The sequence below is a fragment of the Oncorhynchus mykiss genome, chromosome 9 (assembly GCF_057628025.1).
Source record: "Oncorhynchus mykiss isolate SJ-2025 chromosome 9, ASM5762802v1, whole genome shotgun sequence".
NCBI lineage: Eukaryota > Metazoa > Chordata > Actinopteri > Salmoniformes > Salmonidae > Oncorhynchus > Oncorhynchus mykiss.
The window spans coordinates 54168031-54185110 of record NC_143030.1 but is presented as its reverse complement, the minus strand read 5'-3'; the positions used below and the strand labels follow the sequence as shown (position 1 = coordinate 54185110).

The 17080-nt window shown below is 39.8% G+C and overlaps 1 protein-coding gene across 2 annotated transcripts; it reads right to left on the bottom strand.

The window, feature by feature from the left end:
• Nucleotides 1-524: 524 nt before the first annotated feature.
• LOC110532283 (deoxyribonuclease gamma) lies at nucleotides 525-17058 on the bottom strand. 2 transcript variants are annotated; one of them, XM_036988220.2, is made up of 9 exons: nucleotides 17038-17058; nucleotides 15194-15348; nucleotides 3094-3194; nucleotides 2753-2842; nucleotides 2313-2425; nucleotides 2123-2235; nucleotides 1813-1970; nucleotides 1572-1668; nucleotides 525-1392 (listed from the first exon to the last, which is right to left on the bottom strand). In XM_036988220.2, the coding sequence occupies exons 1-9, from the start codon at nucleotides 17051-17053 to the stop codon at nucleotides 1240-1242; spliced, it is 996 nt and encodes a 331-aa protein (XP_036844115.2). In that variant the 5' UTR covers nucleotides 17054-17058; the 3' UTR covers nucleotides 525-1239. The 2 variants fall into 2 exon arrangements, with proteins under 2 accessions (XP_036844115.2, XP_036844116.2); XM_036988221.2 differs by lacking the exon at nucleotides 17038-17058 and adding an exon at nucleotides 16627-16950.
• Between the last annotated feature and the right edge of the window lie 22 nt (nucleotides 17059-17080).

The following is a 17080-nucleotide window of genomic DNA, read 5'->3' as shown; positions in this document are numbered from 1 at the left end:
CAGTTTTATATCTTTATGTTTGAAGCCTGAAATGTGGCAAAAGGTCGCAAAGTTCAAGGGGTCCGAATACTTTCGCAAGGCACTGTATATATAGATATATATATGTATATGTACAAAAACAGAAATATACAAGAGTGCATAAACAGACTGGGTATCAGCAATGATTTGGTCAAGACCTTTAAGTCTTTCTGCAAAGATGGCTGCAAGTAGCTTTCCATTATTGTTCAGTCATGTGATATGTCTCCAATTTTTAACATTATAGGATCCGTGTTTAGTTTGGGGATTACAGAAACGAGGCCTTGTGTCATAGAAACAGGCAGGACCCCTAAATCAATTGCTTCCTTAAAGACATTAAATATAAATTCAACAATATCCTCCTGAAAATGTGTATAATAAGGCCATCATTCTCTGGAGATCTCTGTAACTTGCTGATACATTTTTTTAATTTCATTGATAGAAATCAATTCAGAGGCATCCTAATCCCATTTCGAAAAGTGTCCTAGCTAGGTAAATTATAGTCTACATAGTTTTCAATACGTTTTATTCAAATAATATGTACAGTACAGGCATGGAACATTTTAAACACATTTAGTGACAATGTTGAAACCACATTATTATAGAATGTCTTAACCTATAAAATGTAACTTGAAATATTTACAACTATGCATTTACAAAGTATAATAATTATTTCTCTGTTATTAAAAGATTATTGACAGAAGTGGGGGCTTCAGGAAGCTGTAGCCTTCCATTCAAGATGTGAGTCAAATACCTGAAACAGGATGTCAGCGCAAATGGGGATCAGTAACCTATCACCAGAGCAAATTCATAGATATGTTGGGAAAAAGGAGATTTTGCCATCAACTAACTCATGTAGTGATAATGTTGCTGCCTCTTAATGTCTTAAATCTTCATGCAATCTCAAGGGGACCAGCCAAAGATGTAATCATCACTGTGCATTAGAGCAGTGGTTTTCAAACCTCTTCTCAGGGACCCCCAGCAGTTCCCTATACTAGCACACCTGATTAAACTTGTCAACTAATCATCAAGACCTTGATTCGATTAATCAGATTAGCTAGTTCAGGGCTACAACAAAATTCTTAAGCGTCTAGGTGTCCCCGAAGAGAGGTTTGTGAACCCCTGCATGAGAGGACGAGCTGCTCGTGGAAGTTTTAGATGTAAATACCATAGAATGAATTATATTGCTATGGTTCATACTTCAGAGAAGGCCCTCAGTCCTCCTCACAGCACACTGGTCGAAGGTAAGATGTGCAGGACGTAGGTTATGACAGAGACTGCGATTAGGAGGAGAGGCTGAATCTGAGCTTGAAGCTGCCCCGACGATTTAGTCTTCAGCTCCACTTCCACAGGGAAGTGGTCACTCACTTCCAGAACCTGAAATCACAAACTGAGTTTATTCTGTGTCAAGATATCTATGACAGAAGAAAAATACATTAAAAAAGACAACTTTGGCATTCCTGGCATGGTGCAGCTTTTCCTGGGGGCTTTTTGAGATGGAAAAGGGTTTGAAACGCTAAAACACATGATAAAATATTGTTTGAAAAGAGTATTACCATTTCCTTTGAGAGTTTATACTCCTTGGCGATGTTGAAGACCCGAGCTGAATAAGGTTTGATGGCCTTTAAGAAGGGCTGTCCGTGTACCACAATCCTAAGAAAAACGAAGTGTCAAGTCAATAGAGCTGAATAGTAATATGTTATTGTATCCATCAATGCAGATTGTCTATAATCAAAATAATCCCTAATTCAAGGAATGTATAATTTAAGTGTAGCTCATTTTCTAATTTCCACCCACCTGTCATAGGCACAGCTGGTGAGGTCTCCAACAGTGGTGTCCACCTTGTCCCCGATCAACCAGAAGAATCCAGGGTTTGAGAACAGTCTGATGTTTGCCTTGTCCTGCCTTGTCATGTGCCCACAACCAGCATTGAAGGCTCCAAGGAACATCACTTTCTATGGGACACAGTGGCATTACATTGGTGTAGGTTAGATATGTGGATAATATAGCATGACAGATAAAACAGTAATTTAATTTATCTTACTATAACCAAACAAAAACACCAACAGGTAGTTGAAATTGTTCTCCCAGTCTTGTCATGTCTCACCTCAGTATTCCACTTCCTTTTTATTTCCTCAAAGACATCATAAAGCTTGTCAATCTCCTTGATTGCGTCAGAGGCCGTAGTGTGCAGTGGGATCAGAGCAAAGTCTCCTATCACTGTTCAGAGGAAGATCATTAGTTATCAAAACAGCACAGATTGAATTTCAATTCTCATGAACTTAAAAAGAACCAACCTGTTTCCTTGGCTTGGAATCTAACAACAAAGGGGTCTCTGGAGAAAGCATCCACACCCCCTTCCTTTTTGTCAGCGTACTGGTACCTATCTGTCAACTCCACAGTCTCGTTCCTGTGGAGAGGCATTTAGTTATAGCATCATTTACTTGGGCTTAAAGTTAAGCAGGGTGACAGATAGTTAAAGAGTAGGACAGGGGAGGCAGCATATTTAGGAGGTTTTAAATGATTGCAAATTTACATCATGAGAATAGCATTTGTAAATGAATGTGATGTAAGAGCTCTGAAATATATACAGATTTTAGTCATTTAGCAGACACAACACTAATTGCTCCTGTAAGTCGATCTGGATATGTCCCTTGCTCGAGGGCCCATCGACAGATCTTTCACCTAGTCAGCTCAGGATTCAAATATATAATGTAAAAATAATGGTCTCTCTTACCGGTACAGATAGACATATTGCTCCTGGTCTTCAGGTGTCCGCCCCAGACCTCCACTGGCAACATACTTATAGTGATATTGGTCATCATATCTAAGACAAAATGAACAAAAGGGGTCGGAGTCCATAAATTAAGTGAAAAAAAGTCTAGCATAAATCAAGAATTTCTTTATAACTCAAATCTATTTATTTCAAGTGCATTTAACAAAAGCCTCAATACACTTTACAGGGAGCAAAAGCAATCAAAGAGGAATCAAACAAATACAACTATTTAGCGTGAATGATTGAACGGTGCATCTGGTAGAGTATTAGATACCTGTTACAGTATATAGATTCTACTGTACCTAGTACTGTATCTGTTGAGTCTCCCCAACAGAGCTTTGGTGGCTTTGCCCTGTAGGTCTTTTACCTCCTGAAGGAGACAGATGTCACAGCGAGACACAACCTGTGGACAATCAACCAACAAGGTCAGAGCATGAATGTCTAACAATCACTGAAAAATAACTAGATTATATAGCTGTGGACTAAAAGGTTACTACTACACGCTTCACTCTGTTGATCTACATGCGTACAGGTGAAGTGGGATTTTTGGTGCAGCGGACACCTTTTTGGTAACATGATAGCCTCGCCGGTCCCAATCACAAGGGGGCGATAGCAAAGTTGTTATTTTTGTCTTCTCATTTTGTGAAAGCAAGGAAGAGTCGCCTTCCCTTGGTAGTAGTAGCAGCTAGCTTTAGCCTGGCTACAGTAGCCTTTTTAGCTTCTTACATTATCATGTGAAATAATCATATTTATAAAGAAAAAGAATATGCCCTGGCAAATATTTGTATAATTGCCAGTGTAACCTAAAACACTATCCGAGTGACCTGCTGCTGGTATATTCATTCCCATTTCAGATAAAAAATAAAATGGCATGTTTTAGTCATGAGAAAAAAAAAGCACATGGCTAGCTAGTTGTCTACAGCACCTAATACAACCCGTGGATCAAATCCTGAATGCTGATTGGTTAAAACCGCATTCCAATTGGTATCTATTTCACAAATTATCGCCCGCTAAAGCCATGTCGTTAAAATGCTTGTTTATTCTGTTCCACCAGACTGCTCAATCCACTGTCTCCTCAGCCCAGACAGGCAATTTATGAACTCGAGCTCCACTATAAAAAGCATTTAGACATTATCTTTAAAATAATAATAATTGTCTGTCTCTCCGACACTTGCAACATTGTTTCAATATTCAAATTCGATCTAGCTGTTGCATAGTAATGAACGTATCAGAAGACGGGAAGAAGCCGACAGGCAGCTTTTCTCAGCCAGTCGAAATCACGACGATTTTTTTTATGGATATACAGTGCATTCGGAAAGTATTCAGACCCCTTGACCTTTTCCACATTTTGTTACACCATATTCTAAAATGGATTACATTAATTGCTTCCCCTCAATCTACACTCAATACCTCATAATGACAAAAAGAAAAAAGGGTTAGAAATGTTTGCCAATGTATTTAAAATAAAATAAAACTGAAATACCTTAAGTATTCAGACCCTTTGCTATGACTCGACATTGAGCTCAAGTGCATCCTGTTTCCATTGATCATCCTTGAGATGTTTCTACAACTTGATTGGAGTCCACTTGTTTTTAAATTAAATTGATTGGACATGATTTGGAAAGGCACAGACCGATTCCACAGTTGACAGTGCATGTCAGAGCAAAAACCAAGCCATGAGGTCGAAGGAATTGTCCGTAGAGCTCCGGGACAGGATTGCGTGGAGTCACAGATCTGGGGAAGGGTACAAAAAAATAATGTCTGCAGCATTGAAGGTCCCCAAGAACACAGTGGCCTCCATCATTCTTAAATGGAAGAAATTTGGAACCACCAAGACTCTTCCTAGAGCAGGCCGCCCAGCCAAACTGCGCAATCAGGGGAGGTGGGCCTTGGTCAGGGAGGTGACCAAGAACCCAATGGTCACTCTTGGCAGAGCTCCAGAGTTCCTCTGTGGAGATGGAAGAACCACCATATCTGCAGCACACCACCAAATCAGGCCTTTATGGTAGAGTGGCCAGACGGAAGCCACTCCTCAGTAAAAATGTACGACAGCCCGCTTGGAGTTTGCCAAAAGGCACCTTAAGGTCTATCAGACCATGAGAAACAAGATTTTCTGGCCTGATGAAACCAAGATTGAACTCTTTGGCCTGAATGCCACACTTCACGTCTGGAGGAAACTTGAGCCCTCATTTATCAATGTTGCGTATGAACAGGAATGTTTGTAAACCATGCGTGTGATCTTTTAAGCAAAGTGTGGGATTTATCCATTTGTACTTATACTTGAGAATGTGTGTAAATTTAAGCACACCTCTGACCGTGCGTACACACAACACCTTGTGGTAGAAAAGTCAAACTGCTTATGAAATGCCATCCACCAAATGGAGAAAGGGTTGACATTCTGGACCAAATCAGAAATGATGAACAAACAAGATGAATACATCAATAGTTTATTCATGTATTTATTTTATAGACACTACTAATAGTTCTCAGGGTTCTATCGAATTCATAAACATGAAACCATTTAATAATAAAGTCAATTAGAAAGAGAGTGGAATGTAAAGGTTGGAGGCAATTTAGTTAAACCAGTTAAATAATATAAAAGGCAACACTGAGGCATAGTGACTTGTCCAAAATTGCAAATCTTGCATTTCTGGAGGATCTGGCACAAACTGCATTACGCAGGGAGCGTGTTTTCAATGAGCGTGTGGATTTTTTTCTCCTGAGAGTGACTTATTGGCTTATTAGTAGATTTTCTTTTCCAAGGCATATTTTATTGTATCTCTGCAACCAACTCTCTCCAGTATTAGAAAGGGAGACGAAATACACCAATTGCATCCTAGTGCATACCAAAGTCCTCTCCACCCTGGGATTTTTGGCCACAGGAACATTCAAGCGGGAGATTGAGGATCGGTCTGGCATTACACAACGAGATGAATATTTCCTGCAGTCCTTCATGGCATTATTTCATTGACCCCACAATACATCCAGTTTCCATACACTGCTGTGCAACAGGCCAGAGTGAAAAGGGATTTCCATACCATAGCTAGATTTCTCAATGCGTTTTGGAGTAATTGACTGCACCCACATCGCAATAAAAGCACCATCATTAAACAAATTCAACAGAAAAGGTTTCCATTCTGTCAATGTGCAGGTCATCGGTGATTCACATTTGGCTTTGTTGAATGTAGTGGCCAAATGGCCGGATGGGACACATGACTCATTCAGTTCAGTCAGCCTTAACCTCCAGGAAGGAGCTGTTGAGGATGGATGGCTTATGTTTTATTTGTCATGATAGACCTCTACTGGGAAACAATATCTGCATGTTGTGTTAATAACTGCAGGAGACTGGGGCTACCCATTAAAAACCATGGCCGATGACTCCCCTCACACAAACCAACAAGAGGCAAGGTACAACCAAGCCCGCGCATGCACAAGAACAGTGGAGCACACCATAGGCCTGCTGAAAGGGCACTGGCTGTGCTTGTCTGGGACAGGAGGCACACTGCAATACCAGCCTAGCAAGGTTTGCCTCTGAAATTACATTCCTTCAAATGCCATTACATGAATGTAATACAATATGCAAGTTCCTTTTTAGGTTTGCTACATTATCAAGGCTGGCAGTGTGCTCCACAACATTGCAATAAAAAAAAAATGGCATTCCACTGAATGATCCACCCAGACCTGATGAGCCCATGCCTGACAGGGAGCGTTTCCCCACCACCCATAGCCCTGGCACTGAGGACCAGAGTCAATATCATACAACGGTTTTAGGTATCTGTTCTTCCAAATATTGTAATCAAATTGACAAGGAAAACGCATTTACATTTCACCAGAATTTGTCTCACGTTTGACACAATCAACAAGTTCTCTCAATGATGCATTTCTCTCTCAGGCCGTTGCATACATCCTCCAGCTGCTGTTTGAGTCCAAGAATTGATGTGTTGATCTCCTCGTTGTTTCAGTACTGCATCATGAGGCGCAGCTGAAGCGCTCGCCAAAGAGGATACCCTTCTGTGAAGATTTTATGTTTTGTTATATTTATTGTCAAGAAAAAAATATTTAGATGTGGTCCATGTCTGAATATGGTTGCGAAAATAAATCTCGACTTACCATCAGTTGGTTTGTCTGGTATTCCTTTAGGGTCTAGGAGAGGGTCCTCAGTATCACCATCACAAATGATGCCAGACACTGAGGTCTCTCCAATTATGCTCCAAATGCACTGGTCCATAGCAGACAGTGAAGAGTCACTCTGCCCTCCTCCTGTTGTACTTAACCCCTTTTGTGGGTCATTCTTTTTGTTGTTGTTGCTGCTGCATGTTTTCAAATCAAACCATTTCTTTTTAATTTCATTAACTGTTTCTGCACTCAGATGAGGCAGAAGTTACCACAGCTCTAACCTGCTCCCAAGCAATATTTTTAAAAAAAAATCTTATTTGACAAGCCATTGCTGAGGGCTCCAAAAGTATGGCTTGTTTGACTTCCACTTCGGTGATCAAAAGTCCTATTTCTGCGTCTGATTACTATTCCTCCATGTTGTTAGTGACATTTCTTGCAGCTTTAAAAGGGAAGGTTTGTGACCAGAAATGGTCGTTTAGGGCAGTTAGTTATGTAAATGAGACTTCAAGTGCACTAGCACAGTGTTTTAGAATGTGTCGGATTCAGCGACAGGGACTGAGAGACAAGTCCGGATTGAGGCAAAGATGAACGGAGCAAAGTACAGAGAGATCCTTGATGAAAACCTGCTTCAGAGCGCTCAAGATCTCAGACTGGGGTGAAGGTTCACCTTCCAACAGGACAAGGACACTAAGCACACTGCCAAGACAATGCAGGAGTGGCTACGGGACAAGTCTGAATGTCCTTGAGTGGCCCAGCCAGAGCCCAGACTTGAACATCTTTGGAGACCTGAAAATAGCTGCGCAGCGATGCTCCCCATTCAACCTGACAGAACTTGAGAGAATCTGCAGAGAAGAATGGGAGAAACTCCCCAAATACAGGTGTGCCAAGCTTGTAGGGTCCTACCCAATACGACTCAAGGCTGTAATCGCTGCCAAATGTGCTTCAAAGTAGTGAGTAAAGGGTCTGAATAGTTATGTAAATATGATAGTTAAAAAAAAAATAATACATTTGCAAATATATACAAAGAAATATCAATAGAAAACAGGTAAAACGAAATGAAGTGCAGCTAATTTGCAGTCTTTCCAGCCTCCGTGTTAGCTGTGTTGTTGGCTAGCTCCTGAACAACAGTTTCCTTCAGACAGAGCACATGTTCTATGCCAGGTGAAATCACATCTCATTAGCTCATTGTTATAGATGTATCCAAATAAAATGTCACTAGAAAACAGCTTAAACAAATACTTTGTTGTTATTCTGGCTTCACTGTTTGACGTGACTAAAGGATAAGAACAGTACCAGCCTGTATGGCAATAGAACATTTAGAACGAATGACTGGGTCGTGTCCATTGATACAGAACAAAAAGACTGAATAACTGTCACTTCTCTGGCAACAGAACCGATAGAACAAACGACCAGTTGGCTTGGGTAGCAACCCTAGATGTGTCAGGACTATCTTGTGGAAGCATGAAATATTTTGATGAATTTATTCATAATTAAATTCATGAAAATATGTACATCATTATTTGATTATGTTGGTAACCCATTGTAGAAAAGTGATAAAGTCCTCGAAGCCAGTGCTTGGAGGATATATTGGCACAGTTTGCCGGCCCAAGACGAACCATGCCAATATATCCTCCAAACACCGGCTTCGAGGGCATTATCACTTAATTATACCATTTCACAATAGTCTGTAAATCACTAGTTATTACCCCCGAAACAAAATACCTTTTGGCGTGGATTCTTGTGGTTTGGTTTACGGTTTAAACAGTTGCTGAAATTATATTTGGTTATCAAGGCAAAATAGGCTAATATGATGAATAGCCTTTAGATCAGATCAAGGAACCAAGCGACAACACTAACCCCATGCCTGCAGAAGAAATTATGCAACATGTCAACATTTTCGGGTAGTAAAACAGTATGTCTAAGTGTATTCCAAGGAGCCCCCCCTTGTGACGAAAAACGACTTTGCAACACGCCAAATCTTGCGTCTGCAAAGAGCTTGAAGTAAGTAAAAAAATTTAATGGCAAAAATGTACATTTCCTCCTATATAGAAATAACCAAAAGTAATTGCTTTTAATGATAAGAACATGCATCAACTTGGCATCATTGGAAAGAAAACACCTGAGAGATAAGGAAATGGTAAGACCATAGATAGAATCAAGCACACAAACCAACCATGTTATTTCTTTTGTCATCTTCACATGGACAAGCTATAAGTCAATTATTGATGAATAGTCCTGGAAACAGATGCCTTCCACAACAAGTTAAAAAATAACGTCGGGAAAAAACCCGGGATTGATAGACAACAGCTAGAACTTCAGACATTTCAGGTGTGGTCAAGGGACATCGCCAAGTGTTCCCTCAACCTCTCCAAAGTATGTAAATAAGGTAATTCCACTGCTATTACATATTGAATAAGCCTGAAAGTTATTGGTCGCTATAAAAACACAATTTCCACAATACTAACCTCTCTCAGTGTGGAGGTGTCAGGGGACAGTCTTTTAACCTCTCCAAAGTGTCCGAATAGTATGATCATTACACAGGTGCACTGTGCTGGGGACAATAAAAGGCCACTCTATAATGTACAGTTTTGTTACAACACAATGCCACAGATGTCTCATGTTGAGGGAGTGTACAATTGGTATGCTGACAGCAAGAATGTCCATCAGATCTGTTCCCAGAGAATTGAATGTTCATTTCTCTACCATTAACTGCCTCCAATGTCATTTTAGAGAATTTGGCAGTACATCCAACCAACCTCACAACCCCAGACCACGTGTAATTAAAAAGGTTTTACCAGGTATTGTTCATCCTGATCAGACACGTGTTTTACATAGACAATACATTGGAGATAATATGCGACTACTAGAAATAATAGAACATGAAACATCTAAGAAGCCAGGCCTGGTATTTATAGCGGATATTGAAAAGGCCTTTGATAAAGACTGGATTTTATTTATAAATGCATGGAGCCTCTTATAAAATGGGTAAAAGTAATGTATAGCAACCAGAGGTGTAAAATGGTAAATAGCGGCTACTTCTCAGAGAGTTTTGAATCATCGAAAGAAGTCAAACAAGGGTGTCCACTATCACCATATATATTTGTTATGGCCATCGAAATGCTAGCTATTAAATTCAGTTCAAATAACAGAGTATTAAAAAATTCAAAGATTAAAAACAAGGGTGTCCATGTATGCCGATGACTCAAGTTTTATATCGAGTCCAAAAGCTAGATCCCTGCAATGTCTCATTGAAGATCTAGATAACTTTTCTGGACTAAAACCTAATTATGATAAAATGTATAATATTACGTATTGGATCTTTAAAAATATAACTAGCACATTACCCTGCAGTTTACCTATAAAAATGGGCTGACGGTGAAGTAGACATACTTGGTATTAATATCACAAAAGATATAAATGACCTCTCCACAATGAATTTCAATAGAAAACTAGTAAAATTAGACAAGATCCTGCAAGTAAAAACCTGTCATTTTATGGAAAAATTACACTGATTAACTCCTTAGTCATATCTCAGTTTACTGACTTATGGCAATACTTACTCCTGATGATTCATTTCTCAAATCATATGAGCAAAACATATTTAGCTTTATCTAGGATGCTCAACGAGACAGGCACACTTTATCTTATCTATATTGAATATGAACTGGGTGGGCTGAGATAATTAAATATAAAACGTATAAACGCTTCACTTATACAAAAGTTTTACTTGAACCCTAAATGGTTCTCATGTAGATTACTAAGAAAAGTTAATCCATTGTTTAAAAACTTCCTTTTTTCCTGTTCAGATTTCCATGTCTCATTTTCGATTAATTGAAAATGAGACCTTTTTCAAATCATTTATTTTTTTCAAACAAGCATTACAGAGCTGGTTACAATTTAATCCCGCTGAAAATATAAATATTATGGCTGAATGTTTGAAAAGGGTATTGTTTTAAAATGAAATTGGAATTGTAGAGTCGTATTTCATGGCGTTATCAGAATTGTATGGGAAGGTATGCTCAATCCAAGATTACAACCAATTAATTACAGAATTACCCCCAAAATGGAGGAACAGGTGGCAGTGGGAGGAGGTAGGGAACTGGTGTCTGCCCAATATAAAGGATCAAAACTGACAGAGGAATAAAAATAGCATAAATAGGAAAGTATGCCAACTTCATTTGAGGACCAGGAAGTTGACAGCTGTGTCATACAGATTGCAAAATAGTTGATGTACCGATTCCATGGTCCATGGTGAGTTGATGAGTTGATATATAAAACAACGCAAGATTCAAGACTTCATGCCTTTCAGCTAAAATGATTGCACAGAATACTTGCCACCAACAAAATGTTGAATATTTGGGATATACAATCACTGCAGCCTTGCAGATTTTGTTGTGAGGATACAGAATCAATAGACTATTTGTTTTGATATTGCCCTCAGGTAGCCCCTTTCTGGTCTCAGGTTCAGGGATGGCTGAAAAAGCATAACATTAATCTAAAATTGAAATAGCATTGCTGGGAGATCTGGAGAGACCTGGTCAGCCAATTACTATACTCTTAGTAAAAGTATTTATCTTCAACTCACAATCTGTGGATTCTGTTCAATAAATTCCAATTGTAGGTTAAACATCACAGCATAGTTGAAAGATATTCACTACCGTTTAAAAGTTTGGGGTCACTTAGAAATGTCCTTGTTTTTTAAAGAAAAGAAAAAGATTGTCCATTAAAATAACATCAAATTGATCCGAAATTCAGTGTAGACTTTGTTATTGTCATAAATTACCTTTGTAGCTGGAAACAGCTAATCCTAGTTGATCATTTTAAAAGGCTAATTGATCATTAGAAAACCCTTTGCAATTATGTTAGCACAGCAGAAAACTGTTGTTCTGATTAAATAAGCAATACAACTGGCCTTCTTTAGACTAGTTGAGTATATGGAGCATCAGCATTTGTGGGTTTGATTACAGGCTCAAAATGGCCAGAAACAAAGAGAAATGAAGGCTATTCCATGCGAGAAATTGCCAAGAAACTGAAGATCTCATACAACGCTGTGTACTACTCCCTTCACGGAACAGAGCAAACAGTCTCTAACCGTGTGGGAGGCGTGGGAGTGGGAGGCCCCGGTGCACAACTGAGCAAGATAACATTATTGTCTAGTTTGAGAAACAGACACCTCACAAGTCCTCAACTGGCAGCTTCATTATATAGTACCCGCAAAAACATGGATGCTGGCCTTCTAAGCAGAGTTCCTCTGTCCAGTGTCTGTGTTCTTTTTCCCATCTTAATCTTTTCTTTTTATTGGCCAGTCTGAGATATGGCTTTTTCTTTGCAACTCTGCCGAGAAGGCCAGCATCCCGGAGTTGCCTCTTCACTTTTGACGTTGAGACTGGTGTTTTGCGGGTACTATTTAATGAAGCTGCCAATTGACCCTGTAGGATATCTGTCTACGTGCCCTTGGGCAGGGCTTTAACCCTGGTTGCTTCTGTGGGTTGCTCTGGGTGGGAGTCTGTTAAATGACTAAAGGTAATGTAAATGTTGAGCAGCTTCACTGCAAGTACATTGTATGTTTTAATATTCAATAAATGTTTTGTTTTAAACAATGGCCGTGAGAATTTGGTGGCCTCTCCAAAGTTACACAGAATATATCCAATGTATACCAGTAAACTAGTGTGAAATAAATACAACATGTAACTACTTTGGAATGATACACAGGACACCACTATACTGTAAATACAAAACAAAAAGAAGCAGACCACAACTATATAAAAAGTACCAAATGCATCACAGGAGGTTGGTGGCACCTTAATTGGGGAAAACAGGTAATGACTGGAGCAGACAGTGGAATGGTATCAAATACATCAAACACATGGTTTCCAGGTGTTTGATGCCATTCCAGACATTATTATGAGCCATTATCCCCTCTGCAGCCTCCACTGAAATACATACTATACAGTGCCTTGCAAAAGTATTCGGCCCCCTTGAACTTTGCAACCTTTTGCCACATTTCAGGCTTCAAACATAAAGATATAAAACTGTATTTTTTTGTGAAGAATCAACAACAAGTGGGACACAATCATGAAGTGGAACGACATTTATTGGATATTTTAAACTTTTTTAACAAATCAAAAACTGAAAAATTGGGCGTGCAAAATTATTCAGCCCTCTTAAGTTAATAATTTGTAGCGCCACCTTTTGCTGCGATTACAGCTGTAAGTCGCTTGGGGTATGTCTCTATCAGTTTTGCACATCGAGAGACTGACATTTTTTCCCATTCCTCCTTGCAAAACAGCTCGAGCTCAGTGAGGTTGGATGGAGAGCATTTGTGAACAGCAGTTTTCAGTTCTTTCCACAGATTCTCGATTGGATTCAGGTCTGGACTTTGACTTGGCCATTCTAACACCTGGATATGTTTATTTTTGAACCATTCCATTGTAGATTATGCTTTATGTTTTGGATCATTGTCTTGTTGGAAGACAAATCTCCATCCCAGTCTCAGGTCTTTTGCAGACTCCATCTTCCATCAACCATCTTCCCTGTCCCTGCTGAAGAAAAGCAGGCCCAAACCATGATGCTGCCACCACCATGTTTGACAGTGGGGATGGTGTGTTGAGGGTGATGAGCTGTGTTGCTTTTACGCCAAACATAACGTTTTGCATTGTTGCCAAAAAGTTCAATTTTGGTTTCATCTGACCAGAGCACCTTCTTCCACATGTTTGGTGTGTCTCCCAGGTGGCTTGTGGCAAACTTTAAACAACACTTTTTATGGATATCTTTAAGAAATGGCTTTCTTCTTGCCACTCTTCCATAAAGGCCAGATTTGTGCAATATACGACTGATTGTTGTCCTATGGACAGAGTCTCCCACCTCAGCTGTAGATCTCTGCAGTTCATCCAGAGTGATCATGGGCCTCTTGGCTGCATCTCTGATCAGTCTTCTCCTTGTATGAGCTGAAAGTTTAGAGGGACGGTCTTGGTAGATTTGCAGTGGTCTGATACTCCTTCCATTTCAATATTATCGCTTGCACAGTGCTCCTTGGGATGTTTAAAGCTTGGGAAATCTTTTTGTATCCAAATCCGGCTTTAAACTTCTTCACAACAGTATCTCGGACCTGCCTGGTGTGTTCCTTGTTCTTCATGATGCTCTCTGCGCTTTTAACGGACCTCTGAGACTATCACAGTGCAGGTGCATTTATACGGAGACTTGATTACACACAGGTGGATTGTATTTATCATCATTAGTCATTTAGGTCAACATTGGATCATTCAGAGATCCTCACTGAACTTCTGGAGAGAGTTTGCTGCACTGAAAGTAAAGGGGCTGAATAATTTTGCACGCCCAATGCAAAATGACGGTAGTAATGGGCCGCATTACTCAAAATAGCTATGAAGCTTACCTTATTGGCTACACGACTGTCCATATTTTACTTTATCCCCTCCCCAGTCTAACCACACATTTTGTTCACTAAGATGTGGTCACTGGGTGGACATTGGTGTTCTAATTCAGCCATACGTTACCGGAGAACATTGGTAACTTAATAATGGGGCTACTTTTGTTCGTAAGAACCTAGCTCAAACACAGGCCAAATCGAAGCTTATGTTGTAAGATGTTTGTTGTTTTGTGAAAACGAAGTATAAAATGAACTTCTTGGCTCTCTGGGATGTGACTCGATAATGGTAGGTCACAGGCCGAAAAATAACATCCGTATCATCTTTGGAATCTTCGCTTTCACCACATATCGTTGTTCAAGTGTATATAGGGTGTGACCTGACACCTTATATATGCCCATATATGGTACTAGCCGGACCAAAGATTGTATGGTACGTATGGAAAGCCAAGATCCCCAGCTTTCAGGAGACACCCTCTATTCACGGATAGGGGCTACCGTTCTCATTTTAGACGACATTGAATACGAAGGTCCCCTATTTAGGACACCCTACATTTAAGTGGTTATTAAGATGAATTTGAGACTGATTTACACAACAGTATGACACTATACTTAAAGATGCTGTCCAGGATCTTAAGCACTTAGCTAGAAATTCGGAACATATTGTATGAATTGGAATTCGTAACATATACAAATTGCAAATTAAAAAAATTGCAGTACATAACAGATCACACTAAATTGTGCAACATTTTCGGGGGACCCGTTTTGGCGTGTGAGCACTAGTTTTCAAAGCTACTGGCTGAAATTATACAAAATCTTAGTTTCTCTTTTGAGCCACTCTTCACTAAAAGCAACAGTTTTCTTCTTGTAAGCCTGTATTATTCTGAAAAGACAAGAGTCACCTTGGTCAGAGTGTGCATCACTCTGTAGTTGGCTGATTTGATGGCATCGAAGTTCTGGATGTTGAAGGCACATATCTTGAAGCCTGAACATGGTCCATAAATACCAATGAGAAGGAGGAGGAGAGGAGTGGGGCAACTCATGACTGAGCTGCTTGCTGTTAATAGAAAAGACGTGAAATTACTGGGCATCTACATATTCATTTTTTTTACTATACATTGTGAGTCATTAAAATGGTAATCACTCAGATCACGGTTCATCACCAACCTTTCTGTTTTAAAAAACAGATTCCTAATGTAATACCTGCTAAGTAACAGTTGTGGCACCCTGTGAAGAGATGAATGAGTCCAGGATTTCATTCAGCAAAGCGACACAGTTGTGTGTTAACAGCTCTGCAATATAAACCCTAAACTAGTTTTTCCTGAATGTCAGGTTAGTCATTTGGAGCGGTGTCCTGCATTATCAATGTGTTTGTCAACTCCAGGGCAGTGAGTGAATGTTTATCTGAATGAGTTGTTCAAAAGGTACATCTTTCACAATCCTCACATTAAGCTTCACTCAAGCAATGCATTATTTTAAATAGGCAAGTCAGTTAAGAACAAATTCTTATTTACAATGACGGCCTACCCCGGACAAACCCTAACAACGCTTGGCCAATTGTGCGCCACCGTTTGGGACTCCCAATCACGGCCGGTTGTGATACAGCCTGGAATCGAACCAAGGTCTGTAGCGACGCCTCCAGCACTGTATTAACTAGTCTTTGTTAGAGAAGCAAACAGTTCATTGCTGTGCTCCACCATTGACGGTGATTGCATAATAGTGATACAATCAGTTTGAATTTGACCTGTTGGATAGAGAAACTGTGTCCTTGCGTGTTCAGTCACATTTGACAGTGCTGTTGAACAATAGAGAGGGAGCACACCAATCCAACCAGCTGTCCTGCTTCCTTAGTAAGCCCTAGCCCAGCCCTGACGCAGTATACTGGTGGTAGAATTCCACTCCAGGCTGTTTCTGCATTTGGGAAGTCATTGCTAAAGTTTAAAACAGAATATTGGATTCAACTAACTAGAGTCCCACTATGATCTTTGTGTTCCAAGGGTAGGGGAAACCTCTAGAAATTAAGAACATTCCAGACGGAAGTGTTTACCAAATCAAACACACCCAACATGGCCCTGATTCAATTTAGATATAAATCTGATTAATTCAATAATTGTTTCTTTAAACAATCCCACCAGAGGAAAATTGACTAACCATAGCATACAGCTGAGACTCAAAAACCTACAGTGCCAAACGCAGACTCAAAAAGAGCAATCATCTCCATGATAGTGTTTGTACAATACACAAAGGCATGAAATCAGACATACTTTTAGAAGCTTCTGGTGAGAAAGGTGAAGATGAAATATTTTAACAGAAACAGAGAGAATCATTAGCCTACCTTCTTTGATAAGAATTTGATCAATTCCAGGCACACCAAGGTGTTATATTAGGCTAATCTTTACACACCTTACCCAAACTCCCCAATGGCTGTCACTAGGTGAAAATTGGGTAATCTGTTTTCACCCACAGAGATAGATAGAGGACTCATCTTTGTATCTGTGCCATTGTAGAGTCTGTGACAACATGGACAGCGCCATTGAAGCAATCTCCATTTTGAAGTAGTCATTTTTCTTCTTAAAAACATGACTCCAACAGGGTCACCAGGAGGGATCAGTAAATTAAGTTGGAAATGGTGGAAGCCCTCAATGGCACTGCCCATGTTTTTACCCTTTTGGCCACCAGAGGCCTCTATCACTCTCTATGGGTTTCACCACACCTTCAACACATCTTCCTGTCAGATATGTCCCACCTCTTTTTGTTTGCATAAAGCTGGAATCTACTTGTAGGAGTAA